The sequence below is a fragment of the Ovis canadensis genome, chromosome 6 (genome assembly GCF_042477335.2).
Source record: "Ovis canadensis isolate MfBH-ARS-UI-01 breed Bighorn chromosome 6, ARS-UI_OviCan_v2, whole genome shotgun sequence".
NCBI classification, from domain to species: Eukaryota; Metazoa; Chordata; class Mammalia; order Artiodactyla; family Bovidae; genus Ovis; species Ovis canadensis.
Window position 1 is genome coordinate 33,510,953 of NC_091250.1, and position 21,368 is coordinate 33,532,320.

At 42.0% G+C, this 21,368-nt stretch overlaps 1 protein-coding gene across 3 annotated transcripts in view; it reads left to right on the top strand.

Annotated features, from left to right (window-relative positions):
* Nucleotides 1–21,368, top strand: part of PAPSS1 (3'-phosphoadenosine 5'-phosphosulfate synthase 1) — a 121,982-nt gene that overhangs the window by 17,082 nt on the left and 83,532 nt on the right. For all 3 annotated transcript variants that reach the window (XM_069592968.1, XM_069592970.1, XM_069592971.1), the window contains 2 exons: nucleotides 3,902–4,137; nucleotides 11,781–11,919. In XM_069592968.1, coding sequence (XP_069449069.1) covers nucleotides 3,902–4,137; nucleotides 11,781–11,919 — 375 coding nt within the window. The remainder of the gene's footprint in view (nucleotides 1–3,901; nucleotides 4,138–11,780; nucleotides 11,920–21,368) is intronic.

A 21,368-nucleotide genomic window follows, 5' to 3' on the forward strand; every position in this document is an offset into this window, starting at 1 on the left:
CTGGGTTGGGAAGATCGCCTGGAGAAGGAAATGGCTACCTACTGCTGTATTCTTGTCTGGAGAATCCCATGGACAGAGGCGCCTGGAGGGCTACAGTCCATGGGGTCTCAAAGAGTCAGACTCGCCAGAGCATGCTTGTAACATATTCTGTTCCGAATCTTAAATATACATAATTGTTTGTATTTGAGTTCTGTGAGTAAATTGGGTCACCCTTACCACCTAATGGTCGGTTCTTGTATTACGGCACGTCTGCTCATGAGCTCTTTCTTTGAGTCACGTTTCTATGGTCTGTGTTTTTGAAGTGGTTTTTGTAAGCTGGCTTTCTGTTAGATTCTAAATTTCCTGAATTCTTATGTTTGAGAATGTCTTACCCATCTTTTATGACAGCTTGGTTGGGTAAAATATGTATTTGGTTCCTACTTTCTTTGTCTTAGAATTCTTAAAACATTACTCCATTTTCTTCTGTTAAATGTTATGACAAATCTGACTTTTTTCTGCTCTTTACAAGCTTTTTTTTTTAACCTGCATTCGTGAAGAATGATTACTTTTCCTATACTCTTTCAGAAGTTCTGCTTTTCTCATTTAGGCTCTTTGCTGTTCAGTCATTCGGTCATGTCTGACTGTGACCCCATGGACTGCAACACACCAGGCTTCCCTGTCCTTCACTATCTCCTGGGGTTTGATCAAACTCATCTGCATTGAGTCGGTGATGCCATCCAACCATCTCATCCTCTGTCGTCCCCTTCTCCTCCTGCCCTCAATCTTTCCCAGCATCAGGGTCTTTTCCAGTGAGTCAGCTCTTCGCATCAGGTGGCCAAAGTATTGGAGCTTCAGCTTCAGCATCAGGCCTTCCAATGAATTTTCAGTACTGGTTTCCTTTAAGATGGATTGGTTGGATCTCCTTGCACTTCAATGGACCTAAAGAGTCTTCTCCAGCACCACAGCTCGAAAGCATCAGTTCTTTGGGGCTCAGCCTTCTTTATGGCCCAACTCTCACATCCCTACATGACTACTGGAAAAACCATAACTTTGACTAGAGGACCTTTGCCAGCAAATTCATGTATCTGCTTTTTTTAGGCTCTTTATCTTTCTGCAGTTGGTTTTTGTATGTAGTGTGAGGAAGGGATCCATTTTCTTTTTTTTCCATGTAGATAAATTCAGTTGTCCCAAGAGAATATACAGATGAGGGTATCCTTTTTCTCTCTGATCTGCTGTGCCAGCTATCATAGATTAGGTTTCCACTTACGTGTGGGTTTGTTTCTGGGAACTCTCATCGATTCCACTGGTATACTTTACTTGTCTATTCCTCTCTTATTACCGCACTGTTTTAATTACTGTATGTTTGTAAAGTCCTGAAATTCAGTGGAGTTAGTCTTCTTACCTTCTTCATTGGAAATATCTTGACTCTTTTTTTTTGGCTCTTTGTATTGTATGAATTTTGTAATCTGTTTGACCAATTCCCCCAAAATCTTGTTGGAATTTGGTTTGGGGTTACGTTGTATCTAAAGATCAACTTGGGTGGATTGATCTTTAAAAAATTGAGTACTCCTTTTCTTGAACCTAGTATATTCCCTTTATTTTACCAATAATGATGTTTATAAATGCTGTTAATCAGATTTTTTTTTGTTTGTTTTGGTACTTACCTTCAGGTCTAGGATGTAATCAATTTCATAATTGTCTACTTGAAAAGAAAATGTATTCCCCTGATGTGGGCAGTATTCTATATACATTCACCAGACCAGGCTTGTTAATTGTGTGTGGTTTTTTTTTTTTTTGACAATATTGTTGGATACAGAATTCATGACTTCTTTCTTTTTCTTTTAATTCAGTAGCTTAACCAGATCTGTCCAGGTTTGTACGCCATTTTCTTGAAACACTGCCTTTTCTCAGATTTTGTTTCAGATCAGCTTTCTTTGTATTTTTATGTTGATTTGTATATTATTTCACCAGGGCCCCTGTAACAAATTGCTGCAAACTGAGTGGCTTCAGACAGCAACAGTTTATTCCCTCACAGTTTAGGAGGCAGCTGGAGGCCTGAAATCAGGGTGGCTTCTTCCTGTGGGCTCTGAGGGACAGGCTGTTCCGTGCCCCTCTCCTGGCGCGCGATGCTTCTGGCAGTCCTTAGCATTCCCTGGCTTGCAGGCACACCACTCCAGCGTCTGCTTTTGCCTTCCCATGGCCTTGTTATAAAAACACCAGTCCCTGGATTTAGTGCCCATCCTAGTCCCGTGTGACCTCATTTTAGTTTAAGTAATTGCATGCACAGAGACCCTGTTTAAAACAACAATAAGCAAAGGACAGAAAAACCCAATGTCCTCAGCCTCTGTTCATCATTCTTGATACGTAACAAGTTACCCAAGATCTAGTGGTGCGGAACAGCCGTTTTAACTTGCTCACCGTTCTGTGGGTAAGGAGGTCAGGAGGGCTCTGCTGGGCAGGTTCCCTCTGGGTCTTGCATACTTGCAGTCATGCTGGCTTGGGCTCCAGTCAGGTAAAGCCATAGCTGGTCAGGTGTCTGCAGGAGCTTCACAGTAGGTGCTGCTTGTCGGCCGGGATCTTAGCTGGCTGGGATTATCAGCTAGAACACCTACTTCTCATTTCTCCAGTGTGTGGTCTCAGTATTTAACAGCTGTTGTGTAGTTGCTAAGTCAAGTCTGACTCTTTCTGACCCTGTGGACTGTAGCCTGCCAGGGTCCTCTGTCCAGGGGATTCTCCAGGCACGAATACTGGAGGAGGTTGCCATTTCTTTCTCCAGGGGATCTTCTTGACTGAGGGGTCAAACTGGAGCCTCCTGCATTGGCAGGTGGATTCTTTATAGCTGAGCCACCAGGGAAGCTCTGTTTAACAGCTGGGTTCTCTCAAATTAAATATCCAAAGAGAAGCTGAATAGCTTTTTCTGACCCAGTCTTGGAAGTCACACGTCATCATTTTCACTGTATTCTTTTGGTTATAGGTGAGTCCTAAGTCCAGCCCAGATTCAAGGGCTGGGAAATACAATAGACTTTGCCTGTGAATGGGACAGTGGCAATGTCCTGTTGTAAAAAAACTTTAGGCCAATGTTGGAAAATATACTACCTGCTATGCTTGTTAATATACATTTTTAATGTAGAAAGCATCTAATGCTATATTGATCCTTTTAACATATCATCGTTTTTAAAATTTATTTTTAAGTTTGCCTTCTATACTGAAATGTCAAGAGTTTCAGTACACGAGGTTCAGTGTTTTCTCTCTTGTCTCCTGTCTTAGTTGTGAATTCTGTAATAACATACTCCCTAAGATGGCACATCTTAGTGCATAAATACACTCTTTCTTTTCCTTCACTTCTCATCATTTAGTGACTAAACATCATTAGTAGAGGAAGGTGAAATGAGAATATTCTTTTCTTTCTAGATTAATTATGTTATAAATTAGATTCTCAGTTATTTTTATCATGATAGTCTTTGGGAAGTGTTGATCCTGGGATCTAGAGGTCACTTTCTAATATTTATTTCACTGACTTTGGTCTTTTCTTTCTCTACCCTCACCAGAAGTAACTTGGGCATATAACTTTGTTTTAGAATTGGCATGCAGCTTTAGAATAGTGGTAACGAGAGGACTTGGTGATTATCTGTACTCAACCAAATATGATATTCAGATTGGTTAAGCCTTTGTAGCTCAGTGATTTCTGGGATACCTTTGGATTTAGATAGGAATTACTAAAACATAAATGCTTATTATAGTTAAATTATAGATGTTTTCCTAGCTAAGACATAGTATAATCTTACAGAGAAATATTGGATAAGAATGTTACTAAGAGATTGCTTTGAATAATGAATATAATTAAGCCTGTGATTAAAATTCTTTATTACTAAGTAATTATCCTCAATTTTCTATCTGAAATATGTGGACTGTTCACTTTTAGGCTTATCTGGAGCAGGAAAGACCACAGTAAGCATGGCTTTGGAGGAATACTTGGTTTGCCATGGTATTCCATGCTACACTTTGGATGGTGACAACATTCGTCAAGGTCTCAATAAAAATCTTGGCTTCAGTCCTGAAGACAGGGAAGAGAACGTTCGACGCATCGCGGAAGTAGCTAAGCTGTTTGCAGATGCTGGCTTAGTATGCATCACAAGTTTTATATCACCTTATACTCAGGTATGTGGCTTTTGCACCATTGTGGTTCTAATTAAATATATTGAGAATATGGTGTCAGAAAAAGCAAGTAATGTAAACATTGACATGTACTCTGAGGCTAAATCCAAATTAAAACAATTAACCTACAGCATTTCTGTGCTGCAACTTTCTAAGTAAATTCATTTTTGAAAAGCTTGCTGTGACCCACTCATCCCCTGGCCCCTACCAAGTATAACCAAAGTTGTTGACCAAGCCAATGGCCAGATTATTTCAAGTTTGACTTTTCAGTTCACAAAACCTATAATAAAGACTCAATGTGCATTAAACACCAGGGAAAATGTTAGATTTCTTAACATGTGTCCTGTTGGGACTGTTTTTACTCACAATTCCTGAGGCTCATCTTTCATCACATTTTTTCATAGAGACCATAGCAGCACTAATTCACTTCTTTGTATTTCTTTGAGAAAAATCATGTCGTTTTTCTTCACGAGAATTTCATTTCCCTCTGCCTAGAAGGTGTTCATTGCCTTCCTCCTAGCCTCACCTCAGCATCAGTTGACCCCTGCTCATGCTCTGAGTCTCAGGTTGGGTATCTTCTCCTCTCAGACTTTGCTGGGTATCTGTCTTGGTTGCCCTTGGTATTGTACCTAACACATTAAAAAAAAATTTAATTGATTTTTGGCTGTGCTGTCTCTTTGTTGCTTTGTGCGGGCTTTCTCTAGTTGGGGTGAGCGGGGACTCCTCTTCATTGTGGTATCCTCTTGTGGATATCACAAGTCCATTGTGGAGTCCTCTTCATTGTGGTGTCCTTTTGGGGATACCACAGGTCCATCGTGGAGTCCTCGTCATTACAGGTTTCTCATTGTGGTGGCTTCTGTTTTGGAGCACAGGCTCTAGGTGGATGATGGCCTTCAGTAGTTGGCAGCACGTGGGCTCAGTAGTGGTGGCGTACGGGTTTGAGGGTACATGGGTTTCACTAGTCGGCTCGTGGGCCCTGGAGCGTGGTCTTAGTAGTTGCGGCATACAGGCTTAGTTGCCTCATGCCATGTGGATTCTTTGCGGACCAGGGATCAAACCTGTGTCTCCTACATTGGCGGATGGATTCTTATCCACTGTACCACCAGGGAGGTCACATTGTTTTATTATAAATGCCAGTTTTTTGGTTGATAATGTTACTAGCAGTGGCAGCAGTAATGATAACAGGGATGATGATAATAGTAGCAGCCAGCATTTACTGGACACTTACTGTGTACTGATAACAGTTTTAAAGTGCTTTCGTGTGAACTAGCTCCCTTAGCTCTCATCACTCAGTAAGGAGGGTGGAGGTGAGGAAACAGAGATGTGAATCACCCAGGCTCACACACTGCATGGAGGAGCAAGGATTTGCTCCCAGACAGCATCACTGGGATCCATGCTCTTGCCCACTGTGCTTTGCTGCCTCTAAACCCCACTGGCTCCTTGATGCTGGGGTTCCGTCTGATTGGTCTTTATAATCTTGACGCTAAGCCCAGATCCGGGAACACAGTAGATATTTAGAACACAGTAGACATTTGTTAAATGATAGCATAGTCTCTTAGGGAGCCCAGATATGTAAAAACAGATGAGATAGCTTAGTGGTTAAAGATAGCAGCTTAGAAGCCAGAAACAAGAGACTGAAATCTCGGCTCTCCCAGTTACTGTTAGGACCTTGGCCAATTTACTTAACCTTCCAAGCTCAGGTAATGCCTGCCTTGTTGGATTGCTGTGTATGTGTGTGTGTGTATGTGTGTGTGTATGTGTGTGTGTATGTGTGTGTGTATGTGTGTGTATGTGTGTGTGTGTAGTGTGTGTGTGTGCGTGTGTATGTGTGTACGCATGTGCATGTGTGAGTGCGTGCGTGCGCTCAGCCACTCAGTTGTGTCTCTTTGTGGCCCCACCAGGCTCCTCTGCCCATGGAATTTTCCAGGCTAGAGGTTGCTCTGAGGATTAGGTAAATCATGCATTCACTGCTCTCAGCACAGGGATGATGTGTAGTAAGTATTCAGTAAGTGTAATAAGTAATAGCACAATTCTATTATTGTAATGTAAATCTGGACGGGTTACTTAGACTTCAAAAAAAATTTGAGCTGTAAAGATTATAGATTAAGTGTGATGAGTGTTAATCACAGAGATTCACTTAATTGAAGTGTGGCAGGAGTTGTAAAAGGTTCTTTGAGGACTGCAGCTGCTGCTGCTAAGTCGCTTCAGTCACGTCTGACTCTGTGCGACCCCATAGACGGCAGCCCACCAGGCTCCCCCGTCCCTGGGATTCTCCAGGCAAGAACAATGGAGTGGGTTGCCATTTCCTTCTCCAGTGCATGACAGTGAAAAGTGAAAGTGAAGTCGCTCAGTCGTGTCCGACTCTTAGTGACCCCATGGACTACAGCCTACCAGGCTCGTCCGTCCGTGGGATTTTCCAGGCAAGAGTACTGGAGTGGGGTGCCATTGCCTTCTCCCTTTGAGGACTAGCTGCTTTTCATTTTCCTGAAGCATTGGGATCAGTGTCAGTACATCAGCTTAAAGTATCCTTGCTAATGAAGTGTGTAAGAGAATGAGAGTTGTTAGAATTCCTCAATCCTTGGATGAAACAGTTTTCACAGTGATATATAATAATGATGATATTCTTGCACCTTCTGGGAATCTTTGCAGTTCTTGGAAAAAGAAAAAGTCAGTAATACCTTTGGAGAGCTAGCAACTGAGACCTGGGTATCTAAAAGTATATGCTAATATGCTTTTTTTGGCCCTGTTGTTTCCATAGCATGGAACAAAACTTCTGTTGATTTCATGCCTAAAACCACTGAGAATGGAAATGAGGTTTAGATTATGTTTCTAGCATGTCAAAAATCCACGATAATATTTGTACCAAGTCATATTATATAGGATATGTGTATTCTTCTATGTCACCCCTGAACTTGGGCATCTTGGTTGTAAAAATAAACTTGATAATTCTTATCCTTAAGGAGCTGGTAAGTGATCTGGTGGGAGCATAGAGATGTGATCTTAAGGCAAGCAATTTGGTACGTGTATGAAAACTGCTGTGGAAGATCCAAAGAGGTGATGCTGCTTGAGGTGAGTCATGAAGGGTGACTCAGTGTACCAGTTAGACCGGAGGGAGAAGGCTATTTCAGACAGAGGAGGTACTGCAGTAGTTACAAAAGCATGGACATGTGAGGGAATTGCACCTGGGGGACTGTAGGTAGTTTGTTTTGGCTGCTCTGCAGGATAAACATGAGGAAAGATGCAGCTCGAGCCACTTGCAGCAATCTCACGGCAGACTCCAGACTGCTCAGGGCTTTGCCCCAGGGGTGGTGGAGAGCTGAGATTGTGCTGGGGAATGGTGTCTCAGGGTGTATATTTTCGTGAGGTCACTGTAAAGCCTGGAATGAGAATGGTCTAGAGGTAGGAGAATAGTTAGGAGGCTTTTGGGGTGAATCCAGGCACCGGCCGTGGGAATAGAAAAGATGGGGCATATTTGAGAGCTCTTGAGCATGTAGCATCAGTGGGATGTCGTGCCTGGATTGATTGCAGAATTGGGGGTGAACATGAAGGAGGGTGCTTTCTGAAGAGAAGATGGTCTGATTGAGTTAGAAGATGTAGAGTAGGAAGGGAGGAGAAAACTGTCATTTTAGGTGGATTAGATATGAAGTGTCGGTGGCGTACCTAGGTGAAGATGACCACTGAGTTGTTTGGAAATGTGTTCTGGAGCTCAGGAACGTTGTATAGAATTGAGATACAGTTTTGGAAGTCATTAACTCAATTAGTTGAAGCCTTGATGAAGCTGGAAAACAAAAGCGTGTAGAGAATGAGAAGAGAGTGACAGATGGAAACTTGGGAACACCTTCATTTGGAAGGACAGTTGGAATAGTAGGATCACCACTGAACTGCTGTGCCGGAAACGAACGTCATAAAGCTCGTGAAATTATTTCAGTACATTAGGATCTGTGACAGAGGTACACGGTGGGTACTTTCCCAGACGGCACAGTGGTAAAGAATCGACCTGCCAGTACAGGAGATGCAAGAGACGCGGGTTTGATCCCTGGGTCCGGAAGATCCCCTGAAGTTGGAAATGGCAACCTGCTCCAGTTTTCTTGCCCGGAAGATCCCATGGACAGAGGAGCCTGGTGGGCTGCAGTCCATGGGGTCACAAAGAGTCAGACAGGACTGAGTGAGCACTGAGAACTCAGAGGAAGCAAGGCCCTCAGCCAGCTTGGACGCGTGGGGCAGGGTTCCTGAGGACTTAGCATGGAGCTTACTCTGAGGGAGCACACTGCTGTAGCCACAGGAGAGGGTTGAGCGTGTTTGCAGGGGGTATGGCAAAGGCATCAGATCCAAGCAAGCTGGTAGAAAGACTGGCATTAATTATCAATAGAACGTCGAGTACAAGACTTGAGAATGTTGGTCCAGGTGAAGGGGGCCTGTCCTGTCACTCTGAGAAGCTTGGGTTTTACCCTGATGGCAATGGGGGGGGGGTCTCTGAAGAGTTTAGTGACGTGGTTGAATTTGCATCATCTTGTCATCCTGGGTACAGTGTAGAGTGTGCCTTTGAGAAGATCAACGCTGGAAGTGTCATACATGTCCAGGCAAGAGAAATAAGGTGGAACCAGAAGTTAGGCAAGGAGTGGATTAGTGTAATGTCTGGAGATAAAATCTGAAGGACCTTGTGGCAAAATGCACAAGATGGGATGGCAAAGGGAAGGAACCAGGAAAATTCTGGGGATTCCAGGTGAATAGTGTTCTTATCCCTTGATTTGGGCAGCATGGGTGGGAAGGACAGCCTGGGAGAAAAGAGAATGCGTTCAGTTTTTGGACATGTTCAAGGTACATGGGGGGTGTCCAGGAGGGTGTATGTAGGAGGAAGTTTCAAAAGGGTGTTTAATTTCAGCAATGGACCGAGTTCAGGCTGGAGAGCTGGTGTGTATGTTGTAGTTTCCACTGTGAAAGCAGTTGAGAAGAGTGCTCCGGGACTGTGTGGGGTGAGCAGTGGGCTCCTGATCAGCGGTGGGCAACACCAGCGCTGCAGCGAGGGATGAAGTGGAAGGAGCCCTGGGCAGCCTGTGTGGGACCCACCAGGGAGTAGCCTTGTTGGGGTATGGACAGCTAGTCGTGTGAAATGTGGGCAGGATGGCCTGGCAAGTGCCCATGATGATGGGGATTTTTGTATCATTTGTTTGTTCACCTGTTTTTAAGGGAAAACAGTGACTTTTACTTGTTTGTTGCCAGTGAAGAAAGAGAAGGTTGAAGATTGCAGATGAAGCAGGAATTGTGGACTGAGCAAATTTCATTAGAGGGAAGGGATTTTTATTTTTTAACCTGTTATTTTGTATTGGGATATAGCCAATTAACAATGTTGTGACAGTTTCAGGTGAACAGCAAAGGGACTCAGCCAAGCATACACATGTATCCATTCTCCCCTCAACTCCCCTCCCATCCAGGCCACCACACAACATTGAGCAGAATTCTGTGTGCTATACAGCGGATCCTTCTCTGCTATCCGTTTTAATCATAGCAATGTATACATGTCCATCCCCAACCCCCAACTATTCAGAAGGAGATTTTTTTAAACGTATGATTTTAAAAGTTACTTTCCATTTACAGTTACTACAAAACATTGGCTCCATCCCCTGTGTCGTACAATACATCCTTGAACCTGTCTTGTACTGAGTAGTTTGTATCTCTCACTCCCCCACCCCTGTGTTGCCCCTTCCCTCCTCTCCCCATTGGTAATCACTGATTTTTTTCTCTCTGTGAGTTTGCTTCTTCTTTGTTATATTCACTAGCTTGTTGTATTTTTTTAAGATTCCACGTGTAAGTGATACCATATAGTATTAGTCTTTCTCTGTGAAACTTGTTTCATCAGCATAATGCCCTCCAGGCCCATCCATGTTGTGACAGATGGCAAAATCTCCTTCTTCTCTATGGCTGAGTAGTGTTCCATTGTCGGGTAGGGCATTTCCAGTCTGACGGCAGGAGTGCAGGAGGGAATGTAGGTATATTTATATGGCAGAGGGGAGACGGAGAACGTTCGTGTCTGGGGATTTTCTTTTTAAAGTTAAGAAAATTTAACTTGGGTGGCCATTGGTAAGAGTAGAAGCAGGTTCGAGTGGAGGGACCATAAGAATGATGGTAAATGACCACAAAAATGGTGGCACTGCCTTGGATGGATTGGGTGAATGTGGAGCCCGACTTTGAGAACAGGCAGGGGAGTGACGCCTGAAGGGAGAACTCGGTTTTAGTTAAGATCAGAAAGAAGAAGTAGTTCACTTAAAAGGGCGGAGTATTCCAGAAGACCAGGGTGGAGAGATTTTAGACTGGGCGATGAAGTAATTACCAGAGTTGGGGGTTCGGAGCCAGGCAGAAAAATAAAGTTTGGGGCATGTTAGAGATGTGCAGTGGCTGCAGGGGTTTGTATTTGGCAAGACAATAAACTAGCCTCAGGGTTCTGAATGGATTTCTGGTGAAGTTACTTTCAGGCCAGCACAGGCTGAGGCTGAGTGCGTTGTTAAAAGAGCGGCCTGATGGCATTGCATTCAAGCTGAGCTTTGGCTCACGTTCCTCATAAAGTTTCAGTTCAGTTCAGTTCAGTCGCTCAGTCGTGTCCGACTCTTTGTGACCCCATGAATCGCAGCACGCCAGGCCTCCCTGTTCATCACCATCTCCTGGAGTTCACTCAGACTCACGTCCATCGAGTCCATGATGCCATCCAGCCATCTCATCCTCTGTCGTCCCCTTCTTCTCCTGCCCAAAATCCCTCCGAGCATCAGAGTCTTTTCCAATGAGTCAACTCTTTGCATGAGGTGGCCAAAGTACTGGAGTTTCAGCTTTAGCATCATTCCTTCCAAAGAAATCCCAGGGTTGATCTCCTTCAGAATGGACTGGTTGGATCTCCTTGCAGTCCAAGGGACTCTCAAGAGCCTTCTCCACACCACAGTTCAAAAGCATCAATTCTTCGGTGCTCAGCCTTCCTCACAGTCCAACTCTCACATCCATACATGACCACAGGAAAAACCATAGCCCTGACTAGCTGGACCTTAGTCAGCAGAATGATGTCTCTGCTTTTGAATATGCTGTCTAGATTGGTCAAAACTTTTCTTCCAAGGAGTAAGCGTCTTTTAATTTCATGACTGCAGTCACCATCTGCAGTGATTTTGGAGCCCCCAGAAATAAAGTCTGACACTGTTTCCACTGTTTCCCCATCTATTTCCCATGAAGTGATGGGACCGGATACCATGATCTTCGTTTTCTGAATGTTGAACTTTAAGCCAACTTTTTCACTGTCTTTCACTTTCATCAAGAGGCTTTTTAGGTCCTCTTCACTTTCTGTGAACATTTTTGTGGGGCATTTATTGTTCTCCCTCTTGGAACTTCCCAGTATATCTGATTTTCAGAATAGCAATGCTTTTATTTTTTATTTTTATTTTTATTTTTAGCAATGCTTTTAAAATTCTTAATGCAGAATGGGCTTGTTAACCTAATTTCTTGGGTTTTTATTTTCAGTTTATATTTTTAAAATATAAATTAAACTCTGGCTAATACATTTTGCACTAACTAAACCAAAAAGCTCTTTGACTTGTCCTTGTTATTTATATAGTACGCTTGGTTCCTGTGAGCATTCTTTGTTAAGTTTCTGTGCATGTCTTTTTTCTAAGGATCGCAACAATGCAAGGCGGATTCATGAGGGTGCAAGTTTGCCTTTCTTTGAAGTGTTTGTTGATGCTCCCCTGCATGTTTGTGAACAGAGGGATGTCAAGGGACTCTACAAAAAAGCACGGGCTGGAGAAATTAAAGGTAAGTAATATGTTTTTTCCCCAGTTTGTCTTCCCTTAAGTATTTCATCTTACCATTTCTGAGACTGATAATCTTTTCTAAGAGATGAAAGGATTCAAACAACTTGAAGCTCCTTGAGAAGAGTAAGTGGGTCTTACTACACAGGTGTATCTCTCAGGCCTAACCAGTAGTGGTACTGTGTACACTCAGTATCATCCATCAGGTTAAAATCCTACTCATAAGACAAGTTTTAGAGGACTTGGACTTTAGGGGCTGGTGGAAACCTATTGGTGTAATTTGGTGCCTAGCACTTTTGTGGTCTTTGTTCTAGTGAAAATGTAAGAAATTCCATAGTGAATGGGGAAAATGCCGAAATTATAAGCATCTTGAGAGCAAGGAAAATGTCTCATTCTTATGTATAACATGTTGCTTGGAATGATCTGAAATTCATTCTATGTATGATTGTTGCATTAGATTGAATTAACATTTCAAAGTACATGTAGCTTGTATTTTCAGTTTTATAGTCTGTTCCCAGAGTTTCAACTCTGATGAATATTTGTTTTTTTTTTTTTTGAGGATTTTTTTTTTAATTTTTTAAATTTTAATATCTTTAATTCTTACATGTGTTCCCAAACATGAACCCCCCTCCCACCTCCCTCCCCATAACATCTCTCTTTTGATGAATATTTGGCATAGTGACATTTAGAACTTGTTCCTCTGTGGCCTTTGATACCAATCATTCTATTTATCTTTTAGACATCCTTTGACATTAATCCTGGTCTGTTATTAACAGTAAGAGATAGCAGGCCAACAGGAAAAAAGCATCAAAGATAGATATTTAGTTTACATTGTTCAGGATCAATTCATGCTGGTAACTTTTATTTTTTTTTTTTAAATTTTTTTTTTAGTTTTTTATTTTTTAAATTTTAAAATCTTTAATTCTTACATGCGTTCCCAAACACGAACCCCCCTCCCACCTCCCTCCCCATAACATCTCTCTGGGTCATCCCCATGCACCAGCCCCAAGCATGCTGCATCCTGCGTCAGACATAGACTGGCGATTCAATTCTTACATGATAGTATACATGTTAGAATGCCATTCTCCCAAATCATCCCACCCTCTCCCTCTCCCTCTGAGTCCAAAAGTCCGTTATACACATCTGTGTCTCTTTCCCTGTCTTGCATATAGGGTCGTCATTGCCATCTTCCTAAATTCCATATATATGTGTTAGTATACTGTATTGGTGTTTTTCTTTCTGGCTTACTTCACTCTGTATAATCGGCTCCAGTTTCATCCATCTCATCAGAACTGATTCAAATGAATTCTTTTTAACGGCTGAGTAATACTCCATTGTGTATATGTACCACAGCTTTCTTATCCATTCATCTGCTGATGGACATCTAGGTTGTTTCCATGTCCTGGCTATTATAAACAGTGCTGCGATGAACATTGGGGTACATGTGTCTCTTTCAATTCTGGTTTCCTCGGTGTGTATGCCCAGCAGTGGGATTGCTGGGTCATAAGGTAGTTCTATTTGCAATTTTTTAAGGAATCTCCACACTGTTCTCCATAGTGGCTGTACTAGTTTGCATTCCCACCAACAGTGTAAGAGGGTTCCCTTTTCTCCACACCCTCTCCAGCATTTATTGCTTGCAGATTTTTGGATCGCAGCCATTCTGACTGGTGTGAAGTGGTACCTCATTGTGGTTTTGATTTGCATTTCTCTAATAATGAGTGATGTTGAGCATCTTTTCATGTGTTTGTTAGCCATCCGTATGTCTTCTTTGGAGAAATGTCTATTTAGTTCTTTGGCCCATTTTTTGATTGGGTCGTTTATTTTTCTGGAATTGAGCTGCATAAGTTGCTTGTATATTTTTGAGATTAGTTGTTTGTCAGTTGCTTCATTTGCTATTATTTTCTCCCATTCAGAAGGCTGTCTTTTCACCTTGCTTATATTTTCCTTTGTTGTGCAGAAGCTTTTAATTTTAATTAGATCCCATTTGTTTATTTTTGCTTTTATTTCCAGAATTCTGGGAGGTGGATCATAGAGGATCCTGCTGTGATTTATGTCTGAGAGTGTTTTGCCTATGTTCTCCTCTAGGAGTTTTATAGTTTCTGATCTTACATTTAGATCTTTAATCCATTTTGAGTTTATTTTTGTGTGTGGTGTTAGAAAGTGATCTAGTTTCTTTCTTTTACAAGTGGTTGACCAGTTTTCCCAGCACCACTTGTTAAAGAGATTGTCTTTACTCCATTGTATATTCTTGCCTCCTTTGTCAAAGATAAGGTGTCCATATGTGTGTGGATTTATCTCTGGGCTTTCTGTTTTGTTCCATTGATCTATATGTCTGTCTTTGTGCCAGTACCATACTGTCTTGATGACTGTGGCTTTGTAGTAGAGCCTGAAGTCAGGCAGGTTGATCCCTCCAGTTCCATTCTTCTTTCTCAAGATTGCTTTGGCTGTTGGAGGTTTTTTGTATTTCCATACAAATCTTGAAATTATTTGTTCTAGTTCTGTGAAAAATGTGGCTGATAGCTTGATAGGGATTGCATTGAATTTGTAAATTGCTTTGGGTAGTATACTCATTTTCACTATATTGATTCTTCCAATCCATGAACATGGTATATTTCTCCATCTATTAGTGTCCTCTTTGATTTCTTTCATCAGTGTTTTATAGTTTTCTATATATAAGTCTTTAGTTTCTTTAGGTAGATATATTCCTAAGTATTTTATTCTTTTCGTTGCAATGGTGAATGGAATTGTTTCCTTAATTTCTTTTTCTACTTTCTCATTATTCGTGTATAGGAATGCAAGGGATTTCTGTGTGTTGATTTTATATCCTGCAACTTTACTATATTCATTGATTAGCTCTAGTAATTTTCTGTTGGAGTCTTTAGGGTTTTCCATGTAGAGGATCATGTCATCTGCAAACAGTGAGAGTTTTACTTCTTCTTTTCCAATTTGGATTCCTTTTATTTCTTTTTCTGCTCTGATTGCTGTGGCCAAAACTTCCAGAACTATGTTGAGTAGTAGTGGTGAAAGTGGACACCCTTGTCTTGTTCCTGACTTTAGGGGAAATGCTTTCAATTTTTCACCATTGAGGATAATGTTTGCTGTGGGTTTGTCATATATAGCTTTTATTATGTTGAGGTATGTTCCTTCTATTCCTGCTTTCTGGAGAGTTTTTATCATAAATGGATGTTGAATTTTGTCAAAGGCCTTCTCTGCATCTATTGAGATAATCATATGGTTTTTATTTTTCAATTTGTTAATGTGGTGAATTACATTGATTGATTTGCGGATATTGAAGAATCCTTGCATCCCTGGGATAAAGCCCACTTGGTCATGGTGTATGATCTTTTTAATGTGTTGTTGGATTCTGATTGCTAGAATTTTGTTGAGGATTTTTGCATCTATGTTCATCAGTGATATTGGCCTGTAGTTTTCTTTTTTTGTGACATCTTTGTCAGGTTTTGGTATTAGGGTGATGGTGGCCTCATAGAATGAGTTTGGAAGTTTACCTTCCTCTGCAATTTTCTGGAAGAGTTTGAGAAGGATAGGTGTTAGCTCTTCTCGAAATTTTTGGTAGAATTCAGCTGTGAAGCCGTCTGGACCTGGGCTTTTGTTTGCTGGAAGATTTCTGATTACCGTTTCAATTTCCATGCTTGTGATGGGTCTGTTAAGATTTTCTATTTCTTCCTGGTTCAGTTTTGGAAAATTGTACTTTTCTAAGAATTTGTCCATTTCTTCCACGTTGTCCATTTTATTGGCATACAACTGCTGATAGTAGTCTCTTATGATCCTTTGTATTTCTGTGTTGTCTGTTGTGATCTCTCCATTCTCATTTCTAATTTTATTGATTTGATTTTTCTCTCTTTGCTTCTTGATGAGTCTGGCTAATGGTTTGTCAATTTTATTTATCCTTTCAAAGAACCAGCTTTTGGCTTTGTTGATTTTTGCTATGGTCTCTTTTGTTTCTTTTGCATTTATTTCTGCCCTAATTTTTAAGATTTCTTTCCTTCTACTAACTCTGGGGTTCTCCAACTCTTCCTTTTCTAGTTGCTTTAGTTGTAGAGTTAGGTTATTTATTTGACTTTTTTCTTGTTTCTTGAGGTATGCCTGTATTGCTATGAACTTTCCTCTTAGCACTGCTTTTATAGTGTCCCACAGGTTTTGGGTTGTTGTGTTTTCATTTTCATTAGTTTCTATGCATATTTTGATTTCTTCTGTGATTTGTTGGTTATTCAGAAGTGTGTTGTTCATCCTCCATATGTTGGAATTTTTAATAGTTTTTCTCCTGTAATTGAGATCTAATCTTAATGCATTATGGTCAGAAAAGATGCTTGGAATGATTTCGGTTTTATTGAATTTATCAAGTTTAGATTTATGGCCCAGGATGTGATCTATCCTGGAGAAGGTTCCATGAGCACTTGAAAAAAAGGTGAAATTCATTGTTTTGGGGTGAAATGTCCTATAGATATCAATTAGGTCTAACTGATCTAATGTATCATTTAAAGTTTGTGTTTCTTTGTTAATTTTCTGTTTAGTTGATCTGTCCATAGGTGTGAGTGGGGTATTAAAGTCTCCCACTATTATTGTGTTATTGTTGATTTCCCCTTTCATACTTGTTAGCATTTGTCTTACATATTGTGGTGCTCCTATATTGGGTGCATATATATTTATAATTGTTATATCTTCTTCTTGGATTGTTCCTTTGATCATTATGTAGTGGCCTTCTTTGCCTCTTTTCACAGCCTTTGTTTTAAAGTCTATTTTATCGGATATGAGTATTGCCACTCCTGCTTTCTTTTGGTCTCTATTTGCGTGGAATATCTTTTTCCAGCCCTTCACTTTCAGTCTGTATGTGTCCCTTGTTTTGAGGTGGGTCTCTTGTAAGCAGCATATAGAGGGGTCTTGTTTTTGTATCCATTCGGCCAGTCTTTGTCTTTTGGTTGGGGCGTTCAACCCACTTACGTTTAAGGTAATTATTGATAAGTATGATCCCGTTACCATTTACTTTATTGTTTTGGGTTCGGGTTTATACACCCTTTTCGTATTTCCTGTCTAGAGGATATCCTTTAGAATTTGTTGGAGAGCTGGTTTGGTGGTGCTGAATTCTCTCAGCTTTTGCTTGTCTGTAAAGCTTTTGATTTCTCCTTCGTATTTGAATGAGATCCTTGCTGGGTACAGTAATCTGGGCTGTAGGTTATTGTCTTTCATCGCTTTAAGTATGTCTCGCCATTCCCTCCTGGCCTGAAGAGTTTCTATTGAAAGATCAGCTGTTATCCTTATGGGAATCCCCTTGTGTGTTATATGTTGTTTTTCCCTTGCTGCTTTTAATATTTGTTCTTTGTGTTTGATCTTTGTTAATTTGATTAATATGTGTCTTGGGGTGTTTTGCCTTGGGTTTATCCTATTTGGAACTCTCTGTGTTTCTTGGACTTGGGTGATTATTTCCTTCCCCATTTTAGGGAAGTTTTCAACTGTTATCTCCTCAAGGATTTTCTCATGATCTTTCTTTCTGTCTTCTTCTTCTGGGACTCCTATAATTCGAATGTTGGAGCGTTTCATATTGTCCTGGAGGTCTCTGAGATTGTCCTCGTTTCTTTTAATTCGTTTTTCTTGTTTCCTGATTAATTTATTTCTACCATTCTATCTTCTATTTCACTAATCCTATCCTCTGCCTCCGTTATTCTACTATTTGTTGCCTCCAGAGTGTTTCTGATCTCATTTATTGCGTTATTCATTATATTTTGACTCTTTTTTATTTCTTCTAGGTCCTTGTTAAACCTTTCTTGCATCTTCTCAATCCTTGTCTCTAGCCTATTTATCTGTGTTTCCATTTTGATTTCAAGATTTTGGATCATTTTCACTATCAATATTCGGAATTCCTTCTCCGGTAGATTCCCTACTTCTTCCTCTTTTGTTTGGTTTGGTGGGCAACTCTCCTGTTCCTTTACCTGCTGAGTATTCCTCTGTCTCTTCATCTTGGTTATATTGCTGCGTTTGGGGTGGCCTTTTTATGTTCTGGTAATTTGTGGAGTTCTCTTTATTATGGAGCTTCCTCACTTTGGGTGGGGTTCTATCAGTGGCTTGTCACGGTTTCCTGGTTAGGGAGGCTTGTGTTGGAGTTTTGGTGGGTGGAGCTGGGTTTCTTCTCTCTGGAGTGCAGTGGAGTGACCCGTAATGGGTTATGAGACATCAAAGGTATTGGGATAATTTTGAGCTGCCTGTATATTGAGGCTCAGGGGAGTGTTCCTGTGTTGCTGGAGAATTTGCGTGGTATGTCTTGTTTTGGAACTTGTTGGCCCTTGGGTGGAGCTTGGTTTCGGTGTAGGTATGAAGGCATTTGATGAGCTCCTATTGCTTAATGTTCCCTGAATTCAAGAGTTCTCTAATGTTTTCAGGCTTTGGATTTAAGCTTCCTGCTTCTGGTTTTCAGTTTTATTTTTACAGTAGCCTCTAGACTTCTCCATCTATACAGCACCAATGATAAAACATCTAGGTTAAAGATGAAAAGTTTCTCCACATTGAGGGACACTCAGAGAGGTTCACTGAGTTACAAGGAGAAGAGAAGATGGAGGGGGTAGTTAGAGGTAACTGGAATGAGATGTGGTGAGATCAAGAGAGGAGAGAGCAAGCTAGCCAGTAGTCACTTCCTTATGTGCGCTCTATAGTCTGAACTGCTCAGAGGTATTTACAGAGTTATACGGGGAAGAGGAGAGGGAGGAAGTAGACAGAGGTGACCAGGAGGATAAGAGAGAGGAATGAGAAGGAGAGAGACAAATCCTGCCAGTAACCAGTTCCTTAGGTGTTCTCTACCGTCTGGAACACACAGAGATTCACAGAGTTGGATAGAGAAGAGATGGGGGAGAAAAGAGACAGAGGCCACCTGGTGGAGAAAAAGGAGAGGCCAGAGGAGGAGAGAGTCGTCAAGCCAGTAACCTTGCTCTCAGGTAAACTTGGGTAGTGAAGTTTGGGTTTTTAAATGTACAAAATTGACAACAAAAACCTAAGAGCAACGATTAAAAATCTGGAGTAGAGGTTGGATTTTCAAAGATACAATATTAAAGAAAAGCAGAAGGAAAAAGGAAGAAAGAAAAAAAAGAATTATTAAAAAACAAATAAAAAAAGCAAAACAAAACAAAACAAAACACCAACAACCATCCAAAGAGTACATATGGTGTTTGCCTTAAAAAAAAAAAAAGTCTTTTTTAAAAAATAGTAATACTAGGTTATAAAAATAAAAATTAGAGGAGAAATAGAAGACTTAACAATTAAAAAAAAGCTAGGAAAAAAAAGAAAAAAAAGCAAAATGCAGAAAAAAAAAAGGAATGATTTTAAAAATATTAAAAATAAATCTGGCTCTTCTCTGATGTTATGGGCCGTGTGGGCTCACTTCCAAGGTGGTTCCCTCTGTTTAACTTCTTCTGTTTGCTGGTTTTTTAGGCTCACTAGTTCAGTCACGCTGTGGGGAGGGGGGATGCTGCAAACAAATAGCACTGTCATGTGTACACAGTATCTCTGCCCCGCTTGACCTGTCCTTTCTCGCGGCGCACAAACCGCTCCGGCTCTACGATGCTCAGCCGGGAACCGTCTGGGGCCGGCCCTAGGCTGCGTGCACTTCCCCGGTCCAAGCCGCTCAGGTTCGGCGCTCAGGCAGCCCTCAGAGGCACAAATGCGGCTGGGACTGCGCTTTGTGCCCTTCCCAGGTCCGAGTAGCTCAGGAGTTTGGCGAGCGAGATCGCTGCGGCTTGTCACCTTTTCCGCCGCTGCCGCTCAGCTCTCTGGGTGGACCGCTGGCGCACCCCGTGAGGCAGACTGTGACTGTCCAGCACCCCCAGAAGTCTTAGCAAAGGAGCCTGCTTGCAGTTAGGTACGTAAAGTCTCTCCGGGTCTGCAATTGCCCCTTTCCAGTCCTTACGGCTCTGGCTGCCTGTCCCCAGCGGGGAATGGTCTGCAGCCGGCTTTTTCCGTTCCGTCCTTTGTTCTGTGCTCGGTCCTGGCGGTGTCTTATGTTCGAGCTTTTCGCGTGGTAGCTATCCCACAGTCTGGTTTGCTAGCCCAAGTTAGGTCGTTCTGGTTGCGCGTGGGGCGTTCCTGCCCGATTCTTACAAAGCACTGCAGCCCGCGCCTCCCGCGCGTCCCTGCCCTGCCCCCACTTCCCAATGGCGGATGCAGGCGTCTGTGCTGCTTTTCCGCTGGGGGAGTTACTGGTGGGCTTGTAATCTGTTGGTTTTAATTATTTATCTATTTTTCCTTCCTGTTATGTTGCCCTCTGTGTTTCCAAGGCTCGCCACAGACTCGGCAGGGAGAGTGTTTCCTGGTGTTTGGAAACCTCTCTTCTTAAAATTCCCTTCCCGGGACGGAGCTCCCTCCCCACCTCCTTTGTCTCCTTTTTCGTCTTTTATATTTTTTCCTACCTGTTTTTGAAGACAATGGTCTGCTTTTCTGGTTGCCTGATGTCCTCTGCCAGCCTACAGAAGTTGTTTTGTGGAGTTTGCTCGGCGTTGAAATGTTCTTTTGAGGAATTTGTGAGGGAGAAAGTGATCTTCCCGTCCTATTCCTCCGCCATCTTTCCTAATCCTCCATGCTGGTAACTTTTATTTGCCTTCCCAGCAGGGAATATGATAGCCTGAGACTATCAGAAGCTCCCAGGAGTTCTGTGAAGTATAGATTTTGGCACCAGCTTCTGACCCTGAAAAGGAAAAGGTGGAACAGAAAGGAAAATGCTTGTTATGCTGGGCTCTTTTGTCTGGGCCTAGGAGCGCATTAGCAGTTGGGGCAAGTTCCACTGAATCTGGTGGTGAATTTGGTTCCCTTGGCAGGCTCGTGTCCAGTTTTGCCGCCTTGGAAGTTCAGTTTCACCCACGAAGCCTGTACTTTCTTGACTCAGGGAGAATAATGCTGAATACGATGACAACAGGAAGGGAACCAATTTATCCATTTAATTTCTGGGTCACCCTCTGGCTTACCTGGTAGCTCAGCTGGTAAAGAATCTGTCTACAATGCAGGAGACCCCGATTCAATTCCTGGGTCAGGAAGATCCCTTGGAGAAGGGATAGGCTACCCACTCCAATATTCATGGGCTTCCCAGGTGGCTCAGACAGTAAAGAATCTGCCTGCAATGTGGGAGACCTGGGTTTGATCCCTGGGTTGGGAAGATCCCTGGAGGAGGGCATAGCAACCCACTCCAGTATTCTTGCCTGGAGAATTCCATTGACAGAGGAGCCTGGTGGGCTACAGCCCATGGGGTTGCAAAGAGTCGGACACGACTGAGTGACTCAGCACACAGCTCTGTCTGTTGACAATCAGTGTTCACTTCTGTTTGTTCTTCGTAGAGATTTGCAAAGAGAAGCTGAAGGATGTGTCCAGGATCCCGGTGTCTGAATCTTTTACTTATTTTAACTGTAGTTGTTTTTGTTGTTTTTGCAAGGATGGATTGCTGAGGGAGGTAGATTTGTCTGC